We start from the raw sequence: 18,796 nt of genomic DNA on the forward strand, positions 1-18,796 counted from the left end.
CACCCTCCCCTCCCGCCACCCCTGGGACCTTTTTCCACCTCCTTCTTGGGGGAAGGTGTGGGGGCCGCGTGCGCATGACCTGACAGCCTAGCACCGCCTTTTACTCTGTTTCCGCCACTTCCGTCTCAAGAACATTTCTCTGCTTGGGTTGGTAGAACCAGGTCTGCGCATGCGCAGTAGTAGGATTTCGTTCAAAATCGCCTTCAAAATTTTTCAAAAGGCAAACTCTAAGTATGAGATTTAAGGATCGTAGTGACTGGTTCAGCAAAGATTCAATTTTCAGGCCGAATTTGATTGTGACGCAGTTGAAATTGGCTTCCCCACATGACCCCCCTCCCTTCTCGCTTCCGTCTTGACGCAAGTGCGTGGCTGCCTCCCGCATTGTAGGCTCCTCCTTGGTCCTACCCTAGTCAGTTTCTTGGAGCATGCGCAGTCACCTTTCCGGTCATTCCACCTTCGGACGTACGTCAAGATGGCGGCCTCCGTAATGAATACGCTGCTGAGGCGCCTTCCTAGCGTTTGGTCCTTCAGAGTTGCCTACGGAGTTCAGGTAACTCCTTGGAGCACATTTTGTACAACCCTAATTTAGTTATGTGTTTTTCAGCTTGTCGCTCCACTCCTGGAAATCCAGGAGCAGAGACTTTCTTAAGGGTTTTTTTCTCGGGTTTCTAGGCAACACTTCGTTACCACCAGTCACCCTTTCCCTTCACCTTCCTCAAATCTCCGTGCAATTTTAAAATCCCGAGCCGAGGGCAAAGAGACAGGGTTAGAGTCATCCTCTTCCCAATTTATCATGTTGGCTAAATAACTAAGTGAAAGAGTGGAACCCCCTCTCCCTCGGTCATGCAGAGCCAACTCTTAACTATGCAGGTGGTGTCTAAATCTGTGATGCCCTGCAGTGTCCTTGAGCTCAGGGACACTATTTTCTACCAGCCCTACTATCCCAGTAAAGCCGGGATACATTCTCTCGACCTGATACAGGTTACTCAGCCGTCTATGTCACTAAGTCACTTTATTGTGAGAGAATACATGAGAATTTAACTCAGCCCTTTGGACTGAGGTTTCCCTTCAGCCTCGTGTACTCACCACCCTGGAGGTTCTTGGTAGGGCAGGGCAGGTTCTTGGTGGGGCAGGGTGAGATAGGAAGGATTGCCCAGCTCCACTCCCTAAAGTGGGACTGAAGAGTGGTGATGGGTCACCACGGCTTTAATGACAGGTCTGGTAGCTTTAAAGCTAGCGTTAGGACTCAGCTTGTTCTTCCCTATGGAATGTTGACCTTCAACTTTGTATAAAACTGGGCAGCTCTGATTCTGGATTGGATTGAGTTGGAGACTCACCTCTCCTATGTATGCCCTCCCTGCCACACACTTCCAAGAAGCGAAACATCCTCTCTTTTTCTTTCTTCACCCTTTTCCCTCCACTGGACTCAATTTGTCTCCAAAAGCATGACTATCTTACATATGCCATGTTTTTAAGTTGTCCTGTCAAGTAAGATTGCATCTCGGTCACCTATCCTAGTTATTTTCTAACATTAAGTTCTCTTTCAGCATCTAGTTTGAGATAGAATGGTTGTTGTTGATCTCACAACAAAAATGGCCCAACAAAAATGCTACCTTCCATATATATTCCTGCTATATTCCATTAACACTATGGGTGTGCATGCCCCTCCTCCCTGAAGTGTCAGCAGCAAAACAACAGAACAGGGTCCCTTCCTTGAATTCATCTTTTAATTTTTGCCCTACTTTTACAGGTTCCCTTCCAGACTCTTTGCACTGAAGCCTCCCCTGAGGAAAATTCTTTACCCCTGGTTCCCATTTCCCCTTATAAAAATGAACCTTGGAAATATCTGGACTCAGAAGGTACCTCTTAAGTGGTGAAGGGGAGGGTCATGTGGGGTCTGAAATAAATGGGCAGAGATACCTGCTGCATTCTTACCTGTGTGGTCCTTAATTTCAGAATACCAGACCCGCTATGGTTCTCGCCCCATCTGGGCTGACTACCGTCGGAACCACAAAGGTGGAATACCCCCACAGCGGACTCGAAAGACATGTATTGTGAGTTTCTGAGGGTGTCACATGGATGGGGTGTAAAGTCGGGGTGGAGACCATAGTGACAGTGGCAGCAGCACTTTTTCTGACAGGGCTTGGAACATCTTCACCTGCCAGTTTCTTCTCTCTGCAGCGTAAAAATAAAGTTGCTGGGAATCCCTGCCCTATCTGCCGGGATCACAAGCTGCACATCGACTTTAGGGTAAGGAGAATCTTTTTTCCAGGAAAAGGATTTAAAGCTTCTTTGTAATGTTATACAGATTTCCAGGGGTGCCCCACTCTTCATATCCCGGCACCCCGACAAACCATTTTGTATTGGCTTTCTGGCACTATAAAAACTCCCTCCCTCCAGCCTTTTGCCTTCTATGGATTATAGTGAAAAACTTCATCCCTTGCCTGTGAAATTTATAGTCTAAATTGGGAGGCAAAAAAATCCCATTTCTGATGGGACAGCAATGCCCAAATTTTATTTATATCCATCACAATTATTAGCAAGTAGGTTGGGTTAGTTTTTTCCTGAAGTTTTCTTTATTTCCTTGTCATGTAGATGTTTGGTGGCATTCTGAGACTTGCAGCTGGAGGGCAGATACATGAAGCACTGTATAGAGTCTAGTTATTTTTTCAAAAAGCCTTCATTGTGAGAAGGACAAGACTTGCTCCTTAAAAAATTCAAAAACTTTTTAAAACTGAGCTTGCAGTGAAGGTATTAGATCAGAAGCTAAATGGCTGGTCATCAGTGAAGCTGGAGGGCATTTATATAGCAGTCAGCAGAGGAGGGTGTCTGACTATTCTCAGGCCCCGTCTGACACAAGTTGTGGAGGAGTCCAGTGGCTGACTTCTCAATTTCAGCTGTGTACGATTGCTTAATAAAAAGGGATTCTAACCAATTTTTTTTTCTTTTTAAATTTTTATTGGGGAATATTGGGGAACAGTATGTTTTTCCCGGACCCATCAGCCCCAGTCATGTCGTTGTTTTTCAATCTAATTGTGGAGGGCACAGCTCACTGGCCCACGTGGGGATCGAACTGGCAACATTGGTGTTGTGAACGCTGTGCTCTAATCAACTGAGCCACCCGGCCGCTCCAATTGTAATCAATTTTATACAGTTTATAATCACATAACAAGGGAGAGAGAAAGATTACAAATTTCATAGTGCAGATGATTCTGCCTGCCATTCCACTCCATAAGTATACCTGCTTTTTCCTTGGGTCTCATTACTTGTGGTTAATTTGCAGTTGTAGAATCAGTCTATATAATTAAAACTAAAATTGATCTGAGTAAATATATATTTTATACACAGCATGCTGTTACATACCTTAATCATTCATACACGCACATTATAACATATACTACATTTTCTGGGTGATTTCAGGGATTGCCACCTGATAGTCCCCAGTTTTTTTGCATGAGGGCTGATTTTAGAACCTTACCCCTGCAGAAGAGAATTCTGAATGTAAGATGCGCATGTGAAATGGTTGAAAGGCAGGAAAGGGGAAATATTTGCTGGAGTTTTCAAGAATGTGTTCAGTAAAGCGATGGGGCCAAAACTGGGACATGAAGGAGGGTAGCATCTGGAGAGACGAGTTAAGGTCGTCTGTGGGGTGTGTAGGAATTGTGCATATTCAGTCTCTAAAGGTCTTGGTGCTTTCCCCTCTCTCTCTCATTTCTCCACCACTTTCCCACACAGAACGTGAAGCTCTTGGAACAGTTTGTCTGCGCCCACACGGGTATCATCTTCCATGCGCCATACACAGGTTAGCCCATCACTCCTGTCACCATCAGAATAGTTTTTCCTGAGAGCACTTCTCGTTTATTCAGTCAGATGATAGGTATTTGTTTGGTGGCTCCCATTACAGCATAAAACGTGTGTTTGAACCTTTTGGAAATCTTGGCTTAATGGAGATACTGACATACTAAAACTGTTACATATAGACAGAATTTACATGCCAGTGTCATTGTAAGCAAACGATCTAAATGTAGCTCTTAAAAATAAATAGTGATGCTTATTTCTTTAGGGTCTCTTCAGTCTTACAAAAAGCTTTCTCAGAAATTGAGTATCCTATAAGGTCTTTTATACCATTGACAGTTAATTGTAAGCTTAACAGTTCAAGATTAATCTATTCCTAACCATGGCCACATGCCAAATTTGGCTCACCACTGTGTCTGTTTTCATATTGTTTACAATTGCTTTCAGGCTACAACGGCAGAGTTGAGTACTGAGACAGAGACTCTAGAACCCACCAGGCCTAAAATACATGGCCCTATACGGAAAAATTTTGCCAACCCCTGCCCTAAAGCAAGATGAATTTGTAAAGAATAATCTGGACTTACCGTTTTGGGGATGGCAGCATGATTAGTGGAGTTCGGTTTGTCAGGGAATTTTAAAGCGGAGTTTTGAACGCCTGTCAAACTGTAAAAAACAGAAAAAACTATTTTGGTACTCTCTGAGGTTGGCTTCCCCAGACCTGCAGTATTTTTTTTTTTTTTTTAAAGATTTTATTTGGGAAGGGGAACAGGACTTTATTGGGGAACAGTGTGTACTTCCAGGACTTTTTTCCAAGTCAAGTTGTTCTTTCAATCTTAGTTGTGGAGGGTGCCATTCAGCTTCAAGTTGTTGTCCTTTCAATCTTAGTTGTGGAGGGCACAGCTCAGCTCCAGGTCCAGTTACCGTTGCTAGTTGCAGGGGGCACAGCCCACCATCCCTTGCGGGAGTCGAACCGGCAACATTATGGTTGAGAGGACGCGCTCCAACCAACTGAGCCATCTGGGAGCTCAGCGGCAGCTCAGCTCAAGGTGCCGTGTTCAATCTTAGTTGCAGGGGGCAGAGCCTACCATCCCTTGCGGGACTCGAGGAATTGAACTGGCAACCTTGTGGTTGAGAGCCCACTGGCCCATGTAGGAATCGGACTGGCAGCCTTTGGAGTTAGGAGCACGGAGGTCTAACCGCCTGGGCCACCAGGCCATCCCCAGTATTTTCTTTATTGAATTTTTCTCTTTGAATTGTCCTACCCAACCCTTTAACTAAGCACACTTGCCCTTTGACTTGTGTTCTGCTCCCTGCCTTGGAGCCTTTCCAATTAAATGGCTTTTCTATAGTGGCTAGACTCTCCTACGTTTTTATCCCAGCTCAGAGAGAGAGAGGATTCTTCTCATTGGGCAGATGGAGGGACAGGCGCATGGAGGAGTCAGGAGAATAGGGTCATTAGATAGAGCCAGGTCTTCCAAATCCAGCCCTCCATCACCATGGAGAAGAGGTTTTATTCCTTATTTATGCCTTATAGAGTGAGCACTCACTGAGTTACCTTTTTCTTCCCACAGGAGTCTGTATGAAGCAGCACAAGAAGTTGACCCAGGCTATCCAGAAAGCCAGGGATCGCGGTGAGTGTGAGAAGGGGCACCGGACAGTTTTGGTAGGCTTCAGGAAGGGGATTGAGGGCTGGATGGGTATAAATGTTCCCACCAATCTGAGAAGCTAGCACCCAACATGCTCATCCCAAGAATCTCTTTCATCACTCCACTGTCCCTTGTTCCCTCTCCCGAGTCTCTTACCTTGTCATTGTCCTGTCCCCGTGTTCTTCCTTTCCTTCCCCCCCCCCCTTATAACTATTGGTCTCAATGCTATAGCTAGATCATAGGAGGATCTTTGATCTTTGATAATTTTGATAGTATAAATTTCTGGCCCTGGGCTCCATGATACCTTTGCACAAATTAGGAAAAGGTGCCCCTCCATTAGGGCAGATGCTGCTGCATAGGTCTGGTGCAGGGCTGCACAGCTTGGTAGGCAAGAGCCCAGGCAGTGTGTCAGCCCATGCTTGTCCCCTTGGCCAGTTGGCCTTTGTACATGTACAACATGCACAAATGTACCCAGTGGCTCCCACTGGTCCCTTCTTCCCTTTATAGCTTATTTTCATTACTGTCTCTCTTAATCTGAACTGCCCCACCTTGCTCCCTTCCCTTACTTTCTCTCTCTCTCTTTAATCCCCTAGGTCTCCTCCGTTACCACATTCCCCAGGTTGAACCTCGGGATCTTGACTTCAGTAATTCTCATGGAGCTGTGAGTGTTACTCCGCCAGCCCCCACTCTGGTTTCAGGGGACCCCTGGTACCCATGGTACAACTGGAAGCAGCCGTCAGAGAGAGAGCTGTCCCGCCTTCGCCGGCTCTATCAAGGCCATCTCCGAGAAGAGAGTGGCCCTGCCCCTGAGTCACTGCCTGAGGTGCCACTCACAGGCCGAGCTGAAGCCGCCGCTGAGCAGGCGGGCCCTCAGAGTGCTCTGTAGGAGCTGTGGGCAGGGAAGGCCGCCTGAGGTCTCAGGAGCTAACACCTAGGAATTACATGATGGGATTTCCCGGGAAGAATTGTGTCTGTTTTGTGGCCAGTGGCTGGTCCAGGGCCAGAGAAAGGAAATGACTGTTGATGAAGGGGATAAATACATCTGAGGCTGAGGGAGGGCACTACGGACATCTGGGAAACCCTAACCCAATAGTGTAAAAAGATGGGCTCAACATTTTGTTGGTGTTTCAGACTTGTGCCAACTCGGCTTTTCCACAATAAAGCTGTATCTCCTATCTCGGCTGAGTTTCAGATGAATGCCATGCCTGTGGGGGGAATGCGTGCTGCTGTGTGGAGAGGAGTGGTCGGGTTTGAGCCAGCCCAACCAGTGACTCGAGGGACCAGCAGCCACCCGGAAAGGGCAGCTGCAGCCTTCTGTCTGGCCACCTTCGTGAGGCCCTGGTCCCCGAGGCAGTGTTCCCACCAGGCCCAGCTATTCAGCAGGGGCTAAAGGGCCGGAGAATAAGACACTCGGCCGAAGAAGACTGCATCGCTACGGCCCCCACCGCCTTGGCAGTGGTGAAGAGGAGCGTCGCGAAGCCGACGGCGCTGCCGGAGGGAAGGAGAAGCTGCGCCCCTCCCTGCGCAACCGGGAAATAGACTTCAAAGGGCGGGGCGGCGAGGGAGGGGCGGAAGTGACGTTGTGTGGGGTGGGGCCCCGTGCACAATGGGCCATGGAGTTCCCGTTCGACGTGGATGCGCTGCTCCCGGAGCGGATCACGGTGCTGGACCAGCACCTGCGGCCCCCGGCCCGCCGACCCGGAACCACAACGCCAGCCCGGTGACATCTCAAACCCGCCCCAAGGCCCTTCTCTCCCGGGTCTTCTAGAAACCTGATCCAGGCACCACGCCCCCTTCTCACTGATGAGTGACCACTCCTTTTGATGTCCTGGCTCACCCCGTTGGCGACCTTTGACTCTAGACTTAATGGGGTTGATCCGCTTGGATCTATGACTTTTTACCTCTTGGCCAAATACGTGATCCCAACCAAAGGATATGGTTGGCCCGCCCTTCCTGCCTCCCCACAGTAACCTCAAGGGAGGAGGGAGTGTACCACTTTGAAAGGAGGTGTGGCAAAAGTTTGGGTTCCATAGGGGTGGGGTGGAAAAATCAGATTGGAAGACTCCAAGGTAAAGTCAGCGTCTTAAGTGCTGAACTTGGGTTGGGGTTGTGGTCCAGTTTCCCTGGGAGTGATTGTTTAGAACCCTCTCATTCAGTGATTTTTCTGTTTATCTCCTCCCTCTCTAGTGTTGATTTGCAGCAGCAAATTATGACCATTGTAGATGAACTGGGCAAGGCTTCTGCCAAGGTATTGGGTAGTCTTTAGATGGGGCAAAGGGGAGGCTTCTCTGGGGATGGAGATAAGGGAGACCTGGATCCTTCGGAAGGAACTTGCCGAAAGTCTGTCATCTCCCTGGCAGGCCCAGCATCTTCCTGCCCCCATCACCAGTGCATCCAGGATGCAGAGTAACCGCCATGTCATGTATGTGCTGAAAGACACTTCAGCTCGACCGTGAGTGCCAGATGCTCTTCCACCTTGTGTTTAATTCCTTCCTCCCACAGCCCCTCTCCCTTTTCTGACTCGACCTCTTTCACATAACTGCTACTAGCTTGTTCATTATTTTCCCCATTCTATAGGGCTGGAAAAGGAGCCATTATTGGCTTCCTCAAAGTTGGATACAAGAAACTCTTTGTACTGGTGAGTTTATTGGAAGCTGAGAGTTCACATGTTTTGATTCCTAAAGACAAAAGTGCTGGAGTTTGGGAGGTGGCAACGATGTCTTGGTTCTAAAAGATATTTATTGTTCTTTTCCTCTTAGGATGATCGTGAGGCTCACAATGAGGTGGAACCACTTTGCATCCTGGACTTTTATATACATGAGTCACTTCAACGCCATGGCCACGGGCGTGAACTCTTCCAGTATATGTTGCAGGTATCACTTATCTCTTCACCAGTCTCTCCAAAATGGAGATCAAGGCCCCTTTGCCCAGAGCCCTGCCTCCCACCGTCCCATCCCCCACGTCCCCATATCCTCCTGTTCCCTTCCCAGGCTCCTGAGTGCTGTTGGCATGTTCTCCCCTCACCTCCTCCTATCCTGAGTCTCCTGTTCCCTGCAGAAGGAGCGAGTTGAACCACACCAACTGGCCATTGACCGACCCTCACAGAAGTTGCTGAAGTTCCTAAATAAACACTACAACCTGGAGACCACAGTCCCACAGGTTAGAGGTTTCACAAGCTAGATCCCCGCTGAGCATTCACATCGAATTTACTTATTATTTGGGGGCAGAAAAGTGGCACCTTCCAAGCACTCCTTATTCCTCATTATATGGGATTCATTTTACACAACTAAGCTTTTTTTTTTTTTTTTAACCATGTCTCATTCTGCAGCTCTCATCTATTTTGACTCTTCATCATGGCTGTTTTGTATACCTAATAATATGTTTGTGCCCTAAACATAGCCAGCTCATTTCTCCTCCTTGCTTTCACATAAGCCATTACTTATTCAATCAACATTTATTCAGGGCCCAGAATAATACACATTCCCTGTCCTCAGGGAGTTTTGGTCTATAATGGGGAAGGTGATTGGTTTATAAGTAAATGCAATGTAATGTTACTGATGCTATCCATTCATTCAACAAATATTTATTGAGCACCTGGCACTGTTCTGGGCGCTAGGAATACTTTACACAATGAAACAGATAAAAGTCCCTGCCCCTGTGGAGCTTATATTTCAGTTGAGGAGACAGACGACATAATAAACAAGTATATACTATGATTGATTATAAGCGTTCTGGACAAATGAGAGCCAGCAGAGGGCTTGGGAGTGCCATGGGTGGGGATGGCAGTGTGGGATTGCAAGCTTAAATGGGATAAGCAGGGAAGCCTCACTAAGGAAGTGTCATCTGGGTAATAAGTTAAAGGAGGTGAGAATAAGAGCCAAGAGATGTCTGGAGGGAGAGCATCCCAGGCAGAAGCAATGGCTAGTGTAGAGGCCGTGAAGTAGGCTTATGCCTGGAAGAGTGAATTGGCTGGTGTGACTCGAGTACCATGAGTGACGGGTGTGTGGGCGATGAGATCAGCTGTAACGTGGGAGGAAGGACATTTCGGGCCTTAAAGGCTATTTCAAAGGCTTTGGGTTTTACTCTTAAGTGAAAAAAGGAGAACCATTGTAGAGATTTGAGCAGAGATGATAGGATCTGACTTACTTTTAACTAGATCACTTTAACTGTTAAGAATAAGCAGAAAGAGACCGAGGGCAGAAGAAAGTAGACCAGTTAGGAAGCAACAATCCTGATGAAAAATGGTGGTGGCTCAGACCAAGGTGATTCCAGTAGAGATGGTAAGGAGTGGTCAAATTTTAAATATTGTGAAGCTAAAGGAAATAAGATTTCCTGTTAAATTCTCTAAAGAAAGAGGGAGAGAGTGAAGGATGATTCCCCAAGCTGTTGGCTTGAGAAGTTGGAAGGATGGAGTTGCATTAGCTGAGACAACGACGAGGGTTGATGGAGCAGCTTTGGGAGAAGTAGAGGGACTCCATTTTGAATATGTTAATTGCAGATGTCTGTGATAAAGTCCAGGTTGAGTGGATAGTTAGGTATTTCCCTAGAGGTCAAAGATAAGGTTTGGGGTGGAGCGTTTTCAGTATACACAGGAGACTGAAAGCAGTGAGACAGGATAAGATCATCAAGGAGTGCTAGAGAAAGTCCCAGGACTTATGCTTTTGGGCATTCATTTAAGAAATCAGGGAGAAGAGGACAAAGTAGCAAGTATGACCAAGGAGTAATAGTGAAGTAGATGAAAACTTACAAGCAGGGTGACCTGGAAGGCCAGTGAGGAAATTGTTTCCAGGAGAAAGGGATGGCTTACTGAGTCACCTGCTGCTGATCAGTGAGATAAGAAGAGGTCTGAGAAGTGACCGATGGATTTAGCTGCTTGAGGCCACTGGTGAGCTATTTTGGTGCAGTGGTGGGGGGGAGGAGAAGCTAGGAACTGGAGCGAGCAAGACTAGGCCACTCTTCTAAATGCTGCTTTAAGGTGAACAGAGAAATAGAGCAATAACTAGAGAGGGAAGCATATCAAGAGATGGTTGATTTTTTTCAGTTGGAAGAATTAACCACAAAGGAATGATTCAGTAGAAGGGAAATTTGATGATGTCAGAGAACATGGGGAAAATTGCTAAAGCAATGTCATTGGGTGGGAAGGGTTGGGGATTCAGTTACCAAGTTAGCCTTGGATAGGAACATGGACAGTTCATCCATGGGAAAGTGATTTGATTGACACGCTTAGAGAGGGCATAGGACATGGTGGAGAGCACTACCTTGGGCTTGAGGTTGGGTAAGGAAAGGCTTGGCTGACATTTCATCTTGAAAGGTGAGTGTTTGTCAGGGGGACGGAAGTGGATGGGCTAAGTGCTTTTCATGTTGAAGAACCAGAATGAGCAAAGTCAGAGACATTTTAAGCTACCTGTCAGGACACTGCAGGCAGTTTGGTGTGGCTGGAGTACTGGGCCTGTGCTTGCTGTGGGGAAGATGAGGGCGGGCTGGCAGACATTACGGCAGGGTCAAGGCAGGAGATAGGCAGGGTCTACTCGGAGTGTCTTCCACATGTGTTTTTCCCATTAAGAGGCAGCAGAGAGCAGTGGAAGGAGCACAGTATTTGGCAACAAACACATTACCCAGGTACCGTGTAAGACCAGAGCAATATCAAGTATAAATAATAATGGCTAATGTTTCACGAGCTCTGTGTGGTATCTGCATGCATCATCTCAGTTGATCCTTGTACTTCTCTTTGAGGTAGGTGCTATTATTGGCTCCAGTTCACACTGCTAATTGGTAGAGCTCAAATTTGAACCCATGGCCCACTCTTAATGACCGCACTGAACTCCTGGCTGAAATGCTGCAGCTAGAATCAAGCGTCTGGGGCTTGAGGCCCAGCTCTGCCACTTGTTGCTACTCGGCTTTGAGCAAGCCATGGCCCCAAGCCTTTTTCACTCTTCTTTAAAATAGTGCCTCCAAGGATTGTTGTGAAGGCCAACTTGAATGCTGTAATATAGTTTGTGGTCACATTTGCCAGTTTGTGATAATATAATGAAATCACTCTGCAGTGATGAGTTAGTCGTTCTCGGAGTGCTGCCCTGTCCTCCGGCACGTCTTCCCTCGACAACCCCACCCATTCGAACCCTACTGAAATCTTAGTTTTTCTCAGTATTTCTGTACTCAAACCATTTGGCCTTGCTAATGAGTTTTGTTTTGAAGGTTTTCTTTGGGCAGTTTTGGATGCCTTCCTTGACATTTTGTGCACTGTGTCTTCATTAGCCTGGGTCCTGGGAGAAACTAAAAGTAGGGTCTGGGTTTTTTGTTTTTAAGATAATATTCACTATTTTAACTGTTTAAAATAACACAATTCAGTGGTTTTTAGTATATTCACAATGTTGTGCAATTACCACCATTGTCTAATTCCAGAACATTTCCATCATCCAAAAAGAAACATGGTATTCAGTTCACCAGTCACATCCCATTCCCATTCTCCCAGCCTGTTAACCAATAATCTACTCTCTGGAATTGCTTATTCTGGACATTTTATATAAATGGAATTATGCAATGTGTGGCTTTTGTGTTTAGCTTTCACTTAGCATAACATTTGAGGGGTTTCATCCATATTGTCGTATGTGTCAGTACTTCATTCCTTTTTATGCCTGAAGAACATGTATGGGTACACCACATTTTGTTTATCCGTTTATCAGCTGATTGATATTTGGTGGTTTTTACTTTTTGTCTATTATGAATAGTACTGCTATAAATTTTTGTGTATAAGATTTTGTTTGCACTTGTATTTTTAATTCTCTTGGGTATGTACCTAAGAGTGGAATTGCTGTCATGTGGTGATTCTGTGTCTGTTTTTCCAATGACTGTAACATTTTACATCTCCACCAGCAATGGTTGAGTGTTTCAGTTTCTCCCCAGCCTCACCAACATTTATTTCCCTTTTTAAAAAAATAATAATTCTCTTAATGGGTATGAAATGATATCTCTTTGTGGTTTTGATTTGCATCTCCCTAATGACTAATAATATTGAGTACTTTTCATTGGTCTGTATATCTCTCCTTAGGCCTCTGCTACACCATTTTTTATTACTGTGGCTTTGTAGTATTGAGATCAGGAAGTGTGAATCTTCCAACTTTGTTCTCCTTTTTCAAGATTGTTTTGGCTATTCAAAGTCGTTTGCAATTCCATATCAACTTTGGGTACAGCTTATCAGGGTCTGAGTGACTGAGTCTGTTCAGAACAGGCAGGCTGGCTTTTGTTGCTCCCGCTGGTTATTCCAGCACAGGGTTCTATACCCACGTGTGTGCTGAGTGACTGAATGGACAACTGTAACATTTGGCTCGTTTTGTCTTGTAGGTGAACAACTTTGTGATCTTCGAAGGCTTCTTTGCCCACCAGCATCGTAAGTGTTCTCACCTTGAGTGTGCTGGTCAGCTAGTTGGGGTGAGGGAAAGGAGAGAGCTGGATGCTTGGTCCCACTGGCCCCGCACTGAGGGACACCACCGCTTCCTTCCTCACAGGGCCCCCCGCTCCCTCTCTGAGGGCGACTCGACACTCTCGCGCTGCTGTGCTTGATCCTTCTCCCGCTGGTAAAGCTGCACTGGTGGGCCCATAGGGCAGTGATGGCGCCTTACTCTGAGGCCACACAGGGCACCGTGTCATCTGTGGGCAGGGTAGAAAAATTCTAAAGCAACCTAGTGTCCAGCAGTGCTTACCCATTTGCCTCTGCCCTCATGGGAGCTCAGTGCATTTGAACTTGTTGAGACTTAACGAAGCAAGCTCATTGGGAGCCTGTTTAACGATGGATGTTGATGGAGTCTCTTGCTGCTTTGGGTCCATACACATAGGCCAGAGTCACGTTCCTTTGTAAACCCCTCATGTCTGTCAGTCAGTGAGGGTCAGGCACATGCAGTCAGCCCTTCCATTTCCAGTCACAGAATAGTGACATGAATGGACCCAAGTTTAAATACTAGATTTAGACGAGAATGCTCAGAATTTATAACATTACCAACCAAATAATGAAATTGATCTGGAGGCAGCAGACCTCGGAGGTACTGAAATGCTGCCCATGTGTCCTCCTCCATCCTCACCACGCGCTCCCTGCCAGTCTGAGCCCCACTCCCGCCTCACTGCCTCCCAAGGTAGAGAAGCACAGCCATCTGCTGGCTGCCCAGTACACACTCACACAGAAGGGCCCCGCCTGCCTCATGGCCAGGAAAGCGGGCAGCCACCACCCCAAAGACAGTCCAGGGCCAGTTATTAGCTTCAGCCAGTGTCAGGCACTGAGGCAATTCACGTCTGTGACAGTTGGTTTCCCAGGCTGCCCCATCTGGCTCCTGCTGATGTAGGGCTGTAGGGATGAGAGCCAGTAAGGAGTGTGAGGATGCACGTCCACAGTGGCGGGACTGTGGATAAAGCTTCCATGGGTTTCCTGAGATGTCTCTCATTTGCCACCCATGATGGAGAACTTCTTGAGAGGGAAAAGGAGGGAGCAAGTAGAGAAGTGAGGGGGCGGGAGGCAGAGCTTTGGATAATAAGTTAGCCTCCCATTTACTCTGCTGACTATTTTATTTACTTTTTTACACTATTTATTTTGACACTCAATATTATTTTGTATTAATTTCAGGTGTACAGCATACTGGTTAAACACTTACGTAATTTAAGAAGTGATCCCCCTGACTAGTCTAGTGCCCATCTGACACCATACATATTTATCACCATATTATTGAGTATATCCCCTATGCTGTACTTTACCCATTTACTCTGGTAATTCCCTTGCACATGTCTATGTTTTATCCTCATCCTTTTTTTTTTCTAATAAAACTTCAATCTTTTTCCATCTTTGCACCTGAAGGAGAGGTTCTGCCCACCCCAACCTCTCCTGACCTCTCCACAGAATTCCTGATTAACCAAGGGCTTTGTCCATCTCATCTCGAGGGACCTGGGGTCCTCGTTGGCCCCAGCTGGGACCATTGCACGGCCCCAGAATCCCAGGGGCCTGGCAACACCCGCTGCCAGTAAGAGCTCAGCTCCCTTGGCCACCCTTGTCCTGTGCCTCCCAGGCCCCCGAGTCTCCTCCTGGATCTTTCCCTCCTCCTTCTGGCTCGCCTCAGAAGTGCTCCAGCATCACTCCCGACCCTGATTCCTTTTCGGTGTGATGGTATTACCACAGAGCTACTGCTTCTGTGATGGAGTTAAGCTCTCCTCCTTCCCCAGAAGGAACTGTGGTGTCAGGGAGCAGAGGTTTGGGGCCGGGGCCAGGGGGAGGGGTGCAGAATGTGTCTCCTGATGCTTATCTTGCCTGTGTCTTCTCCACCACCAGCTCCAGCGAGGAAGCTACCACCCAAGAGAGCAGAGGGAGACATTAAACCATACTCCTCTAGTGACCGAGAATGTAAGACTGCGGTAGGGCGTCTGGGCTTGGGGGCCTTAACTCAAACAAACGATTCATTCAGTCTAAAGGTTGCAGTTTCTTTTTTCTACCCTAATTTTTGCTGTCATGACTCTTTTCACTCTCCTTTTTTCCTTTGTCTGTCTTGCTCTTTATTGTCCCTCTCCTCAGTTCTGAAGGTAGCTGTGGAGCCTCCTTGGCCCCTCAACAGGGCCCCTCGCCGAGCTACACCTCCAGTCCACCCACCCCCCCGCTCCAGCAGCCTGGGAAACTCTCCAGAACGGGGTCCCCTCCGCCCCTTTGTGCCAGAGCAGGAGCTGCTGCGTTCCCTGCGCCTCTGCCCCCCACACCCTACCGCCCGCCTCCTGCTGGCTACCGACCCCGGGGGCAGCCCAGCCCAGCGTCGCCGCACCAGGTAATAGGACTTGGAAGCTAGGGAGCCTCAAGAGTGTGTTAGAAATAGCAGAGGGACGTTTGAATCCATCAGAGACGTGAACCAATAGGACAGGTGGGTTGGGAGGGTCCTGAAACCTTTGGAGAATATATTGGAGAATACTTGAGGGAGTGCTCTGGGAATAAATGACAGTGAGGAAGCAGAACAGGACTTGATATGGAGTCTAGGGACCCTAGTTTTATAGTGAGAATTGGAAGGGTAGGAAGAATCCAGATCCATGGGTGGGGGGAACTGAGCCTCTAAGTTGGGGGAAATTGTGGTACAATACTTGCTGGGAATGTCTCTGACAATTTGGGAAGCCACTGGCCCCATGTCAGTGCCTTGTGTGGCAGGAGTCCATCAAGCAGGCGGAGTGGGCATCTCCTGTATTTCTCTCCTTAGCTTTCTCTTCACCTCTGACTTTTGTTTTTCTCTCTTCCCCCCTTTTCCCTCTCCCTGCCTCCTATCCATAACATCCTTCCACAGCTCCCTTCCCCGCTCTGATGACAGTCGATACTGAGAGATAGTTAACCCCCGCCCCTTCCTGGGAAACCCTGGGTGGGCAGAGACCCCTCCCCCTGAGAACCCCAGACCCATTCTTCCATTGCATTCCCCAGGATCTAGTGGAACCTGACAGCACATAGGATTCCCTTTTGCCCTTTTTGGACAACTAGGTCATCAGGGTCCCAGATGGCCTACTACTTTGTGGCTTTTCTTGCCATAGAAAAGCATCCCTTCTCTCCTAACTTGGTCTCTGAACAGTCCCAGACAGCGTGAATCGCTGCCAGATCCCATGGTGGGGTGGGTTATACTAAGTATCCAGAGAAGCACACACTGGCTTGCTGGCAGACTCTGGAACACCATGGAAGGTCCAAGGGCCTCCTCTGCCAGGGAAGCCTCTCAAGGAGTCTTGTCCGAGGAGTAAATCCCATATTCACTCTGCAGTGTCTACTAGTGGCCCTAAGACGGCTTTGTGCTACCTGCCACACTTACCTTTCAGCCTGCTGACGCCAGCCAATGAGCTCTGCTTCAGAGCGGTCAGTTAGGTAGGACAGGGACTTACCAGCTCCATAAAGGGATCCACTCAACATTGCCAAGCTCTTCATTACATGTTTTGTGTATATGTCAGGGAACCCGAGCTGATGTCTGCTTTGGGGGTCTAAAGACACTACCACTTCCCCCAGACCCAGATTCTGTGAGGGAGTCATTTTCTTGGCAGTAGATCCCAGCAAGCACCCTGGGATCACAGCCATGTTTCAGAAGATAAGCATGAGTCTCAAGGATCTGTTAGCTCCCAGAACTGCTCGCGTCCATTCCCCCCCAGCAGTTAGATGCTGATATATTCCTGTCTTGTGAGATTGTCTTGAGATGATGGGAAACCCTTCTCTGACCTTCCTTTCTTCTTTTCTCCATACCAAGAACCTTTTTCCCTGCTCCATACCCGGGGTATAAAACATCCTTCCCCCTCCCTACCCTCTGAATATGTGGTAGATCAGGTACCCCCACTGTGTTTCCCCAAATCCTTGGGAGCAGGATCTCCCTTTCTCCAGACTCATTCCCCCTTTCTTTTCCCTCTTAGTGTTGTCTGAATAAAGTATGAATTCCTTTGTGTTTTTTAAATGGACATTTTCAATGAAAAAAACACCCAAAAAAAACAACTTAAGGTCTCAGCCTCATTTGTGTGTCACCACTTGTTGTCCTGGGATCTAGGGATGTCTGTCCCTCTCCTCTTCCTCACTGCTGAGATCTGCAGATCTTCCAGCAAGGAGTCCTAGAGCTCTCCTTGCAGGATCTGGTGTCTGTCTGCCCATCCCCACTTCATTGCTGGATCTTCTCCTCCGGATTCTGCCTCCTCTCATGGCACTGGATCCTCTGTGTAGGCTTCTGAATTTACTTCTCCATTCCCTCCAGAAACCTCCAGCTCTCCCCAATGACTTCTACCCTTTACCCCAGGCCAGCCCTTGCCGAGATGTGAAGATTTACCAAAATCCCTGGGATCCACTATGTCCTGATAACAATCCCCCAATTGTTCCCTGGATTCCTCTTCCCACTGATTTCTTGCCCTTCCTCCACACACAAACCCTTGGACCTCTCTCAAGACAATCCCTTACCTCTGTTGAGGGCCCAACATAGTCTGTCACATATCTTCAAAGGTTCCCTTCCTTTTCCTCCTAAATTCAACTTGACTACTCCCTACAATTAAAGTAACTGTTTTCCAAACCAGACATCAGGGCACCTGGTCCAACAAATTCGTGTAGCCTATATGTGAGTCTGTTTTTATGAGATGATTCGCATCACATTAAGCTTTACTTTTAATACATTACCCCAACTAGAAATAATAAAGCAACAAATCAGGATTGTTCCAGAAAATCTTTGGGGGTATAAAATGAGCTCCCTCCCCTTTTCTGGGGCACAGCTTAGATTAAAACCCCACAGAAAGGATAACTACATTTCTCTGTGTTCCTGTGCTGTTCCTTTTATCCCTCTCCTCCGGTTCCTCCATATCCACTCATTTTTCATCCTATAGCCTCTTCCCCATCATCTCCCATTTCTTCTACAGGGGGACTTCCCCAGGGCTGGTAGCCCAAAGCTGCAGCTACAGCCGCCATGGGGGGTTGAATTCCTCATCCTCCAATACAGGTAAGTATTCATCCCTCAAATCAAGTAGGCCATATTCTCTACTTAACTCCAGCCTTCCCATGCACATGCCTGGTATTTCCCCAGGCAACCAGGAATGGAAGCAGGGGAAACAGGAAACAGAGAAGAGGTGAGGCCCCGCCCATCCCCTACCAGCCGCCCACCACCTCTGTCTGTCTCCTTTCCTAACATCACTCTCAGCTCCTTCCTCTGAAATCTTATTTTCCAAACTGGACGCCAGCTCCTCTCCCAAATTCTTCTACCTAATATCTACAAGCCTCTTTCCACACTGGTTCAATTCTGGTACTTCCTTCAGCACTGTCTGAGGAGTTTCAAGTTTGGACATAGTGCTAATGGTTCCAGTCTCATACCCTATCATGTGTCCTTCGCTATGTAAGAGCCAGACAGACCTGGAAGAGTGTGCTCTTCTCACTTCAGTACCTCTATAACCCACTCTCCATCTCCCTCCTACCTACCAGGTCTGCCAGTGAGGAGCAGGTCTTGTCACAGGATGGGTATGGGGAGGAACCCATGCACACAGTTCCTCCACAGGCACAGGCCCCGCCAGCCCAGTACTGGACAGTGGCTGGGGACATGTTGAACGCCAGGTTCATTCGAAACTTGCAGGAACGTCGCAGCACCAGGCCTTGGTGACAGCAACCCCCGTCACACCTTCAAAGTCAGTATTATTTATCACTCTACAGGAGCTAGCCAAAGCCCACCCTCATAATAGATGTATTTATTCATTCATTCAACAGGTTTTCTTATCAGTGCTAAATCATTTGTATCTTATTTTTAACCAGAGCAATAAAGTATGTATTTTTCTCACGAGAGCTCCTGAGAAACTTAACTGTTGTTATTTCAATCGCCCCCCACTCTCCTTGCCCCAGTTCAGCCCCATCCTCGCCC

At 47.5% G+C, this 18,796-nt stretch overlaps 2 protein-coding genes across 10 annotated transcripts; both read left to right on the forward strand.

Annotated features, from left to right (window-relative positions):
• Positions 1 to 396: 396 nt before the first annotated feature.
• MRPS18B (mitochondrial ribosomal protein S18B) lies at positions 397 to 6,616 on the forward strand. Of its 2 annotated transcripts, XM_019717364.2 has the most exons (7): positions 397 to 550; positions 1,751 to 1,859; positions 1,957 to 2,054; positions 2,182 to 2,250; positions 3,736 to 3,802; positions 5,367 to 5,426; positions 6,035 to 6,616. In XM_019717364.2, exons 1-7 carry the CDS (start codon positions 473 to 475, stop codon positions 6,325 to 6,327), a joined length of 774 nt encoding a protein of 257 aa, XP_019572923.2. In that variant the 5' UTR covers positions 397 to 472; the 3' UTR covers positions 6,328 to 6,616. The 2 variants fall into 2 exon arrangements, with proteins under 2 accessions (XP_019572923.2, XP_019572924.2); XM_019717365.2 differs by lacking the exon at positions 2,182 to 2,250.
• A 393-nt stretch (positions 6,617 to 7,009) lies between these two features.
• Positions 7,010 to 18,720, forward strand: ATAT1 (alpha tubulin acetyltransferase 1). 8 transcript variants are annotated; one of them, XM_019717360.2, is made up of 13 exons: positions 7,011 to 7,161; positions 7,629 to 7,689; positions 7,802 to 7,893; positions 8,019 to 8,079; positions 8,201 to 8,314; positions 8,499 to 8,600; positions 12,783 to 12,828; positions 12,947 to 13,015; positions 14,749 to 14,820; positions 14,989 to 15,232; positions 17,811 to 17,890; positions 17,975 to 18,017; positions 18,367 to 18,720. In XM_019717360.2, the coding sequence occupies exons 1-13, from the start codon at positions 7,055 to 7,057 to the stop codon at positions 18,539 to 18,541; spliced, it is 1,266 nt and encodes a 421-aa protein (XP_019572919.1). In that variant the 5' UTR covers positions 7,011 to 7,054; the 3' UTR covers positions 18,542 to 18,720. The 8 variants fall into 8 exon arrangements, with proteins under 8 accessions (XP_019572920.1, XP_019572919.1, XP_074188718.1 ...); XM_074332617.1 differs by having other exon boundaries at positions 17,811 to 18,017; XM_074332621.1 differs by lacking the exon at positions 17,975 to 18,017.
• Positions 18,721 to 18,796: the final 76 nt, after the last annotated feature.

Source organism: Rhinolophus sinicus, linkage group LG05 (assembly GCF_036562045.2).
Source record: "Rhinolophus sinicus isolate RSC01 linkage group LG05, ASM3656204v1, whole genome shotgun sequence".
Classification (NCBI taxonomy): Eukaryota; Metazoa; Chordata; class Mammalia; order Chiroptera; family Rhinolophidae; genus Rhinolophus; species Rhinolophus sinicus.

Excerpts from the sequence above, each read along its gene's own strand:
- MRPS18B (XM_019717364.2), top strand. The coding sequence starts at position 473 with ATGGCGGCCTCCGTAATGAATACGCTGCTGAGGCGCCTTCCTAGCGTT. Across the intron at positions 1,860-1,956 it reads GAAATATCTGGACTCAGAAG|AATACCAGACCCGCTATGGT; the intron begins GTACCTCTTAAG and ends CCTTAATTTCAG. Across the intron at positions 2,055-2,181 it reads GGACTCGAAAGACATGTATT|CGTAAAAATAAAGTTGCTGG; the intron begins GTGAGTTTCTGA and ends TTCTCTCTGCAG.
- ATAT1 (XM_074332617.1), top strand. The coding sequence starts at position 7,055 with ATGGAGTTCCCGTTCGACGTGGATGCGCTGCTCCCGGAGCGGATCACG. Across the intron at positions 12,829-12,946 it reads CTTCTTTGCCCACCAGCATC|GGCCCCCCGCTCCCTCTCTG; the intron begins GTAAGTGTTCTC and ends CCTTCCTCACAG. Across the intron at positions 18,018-18,366 it reads AAACAGGAAACAGAGAAGAG|GTCTGCCAGTGAGGAGCAGG; the intron begins GTGAGGCCCCGC and ends CCTACCTACCAG.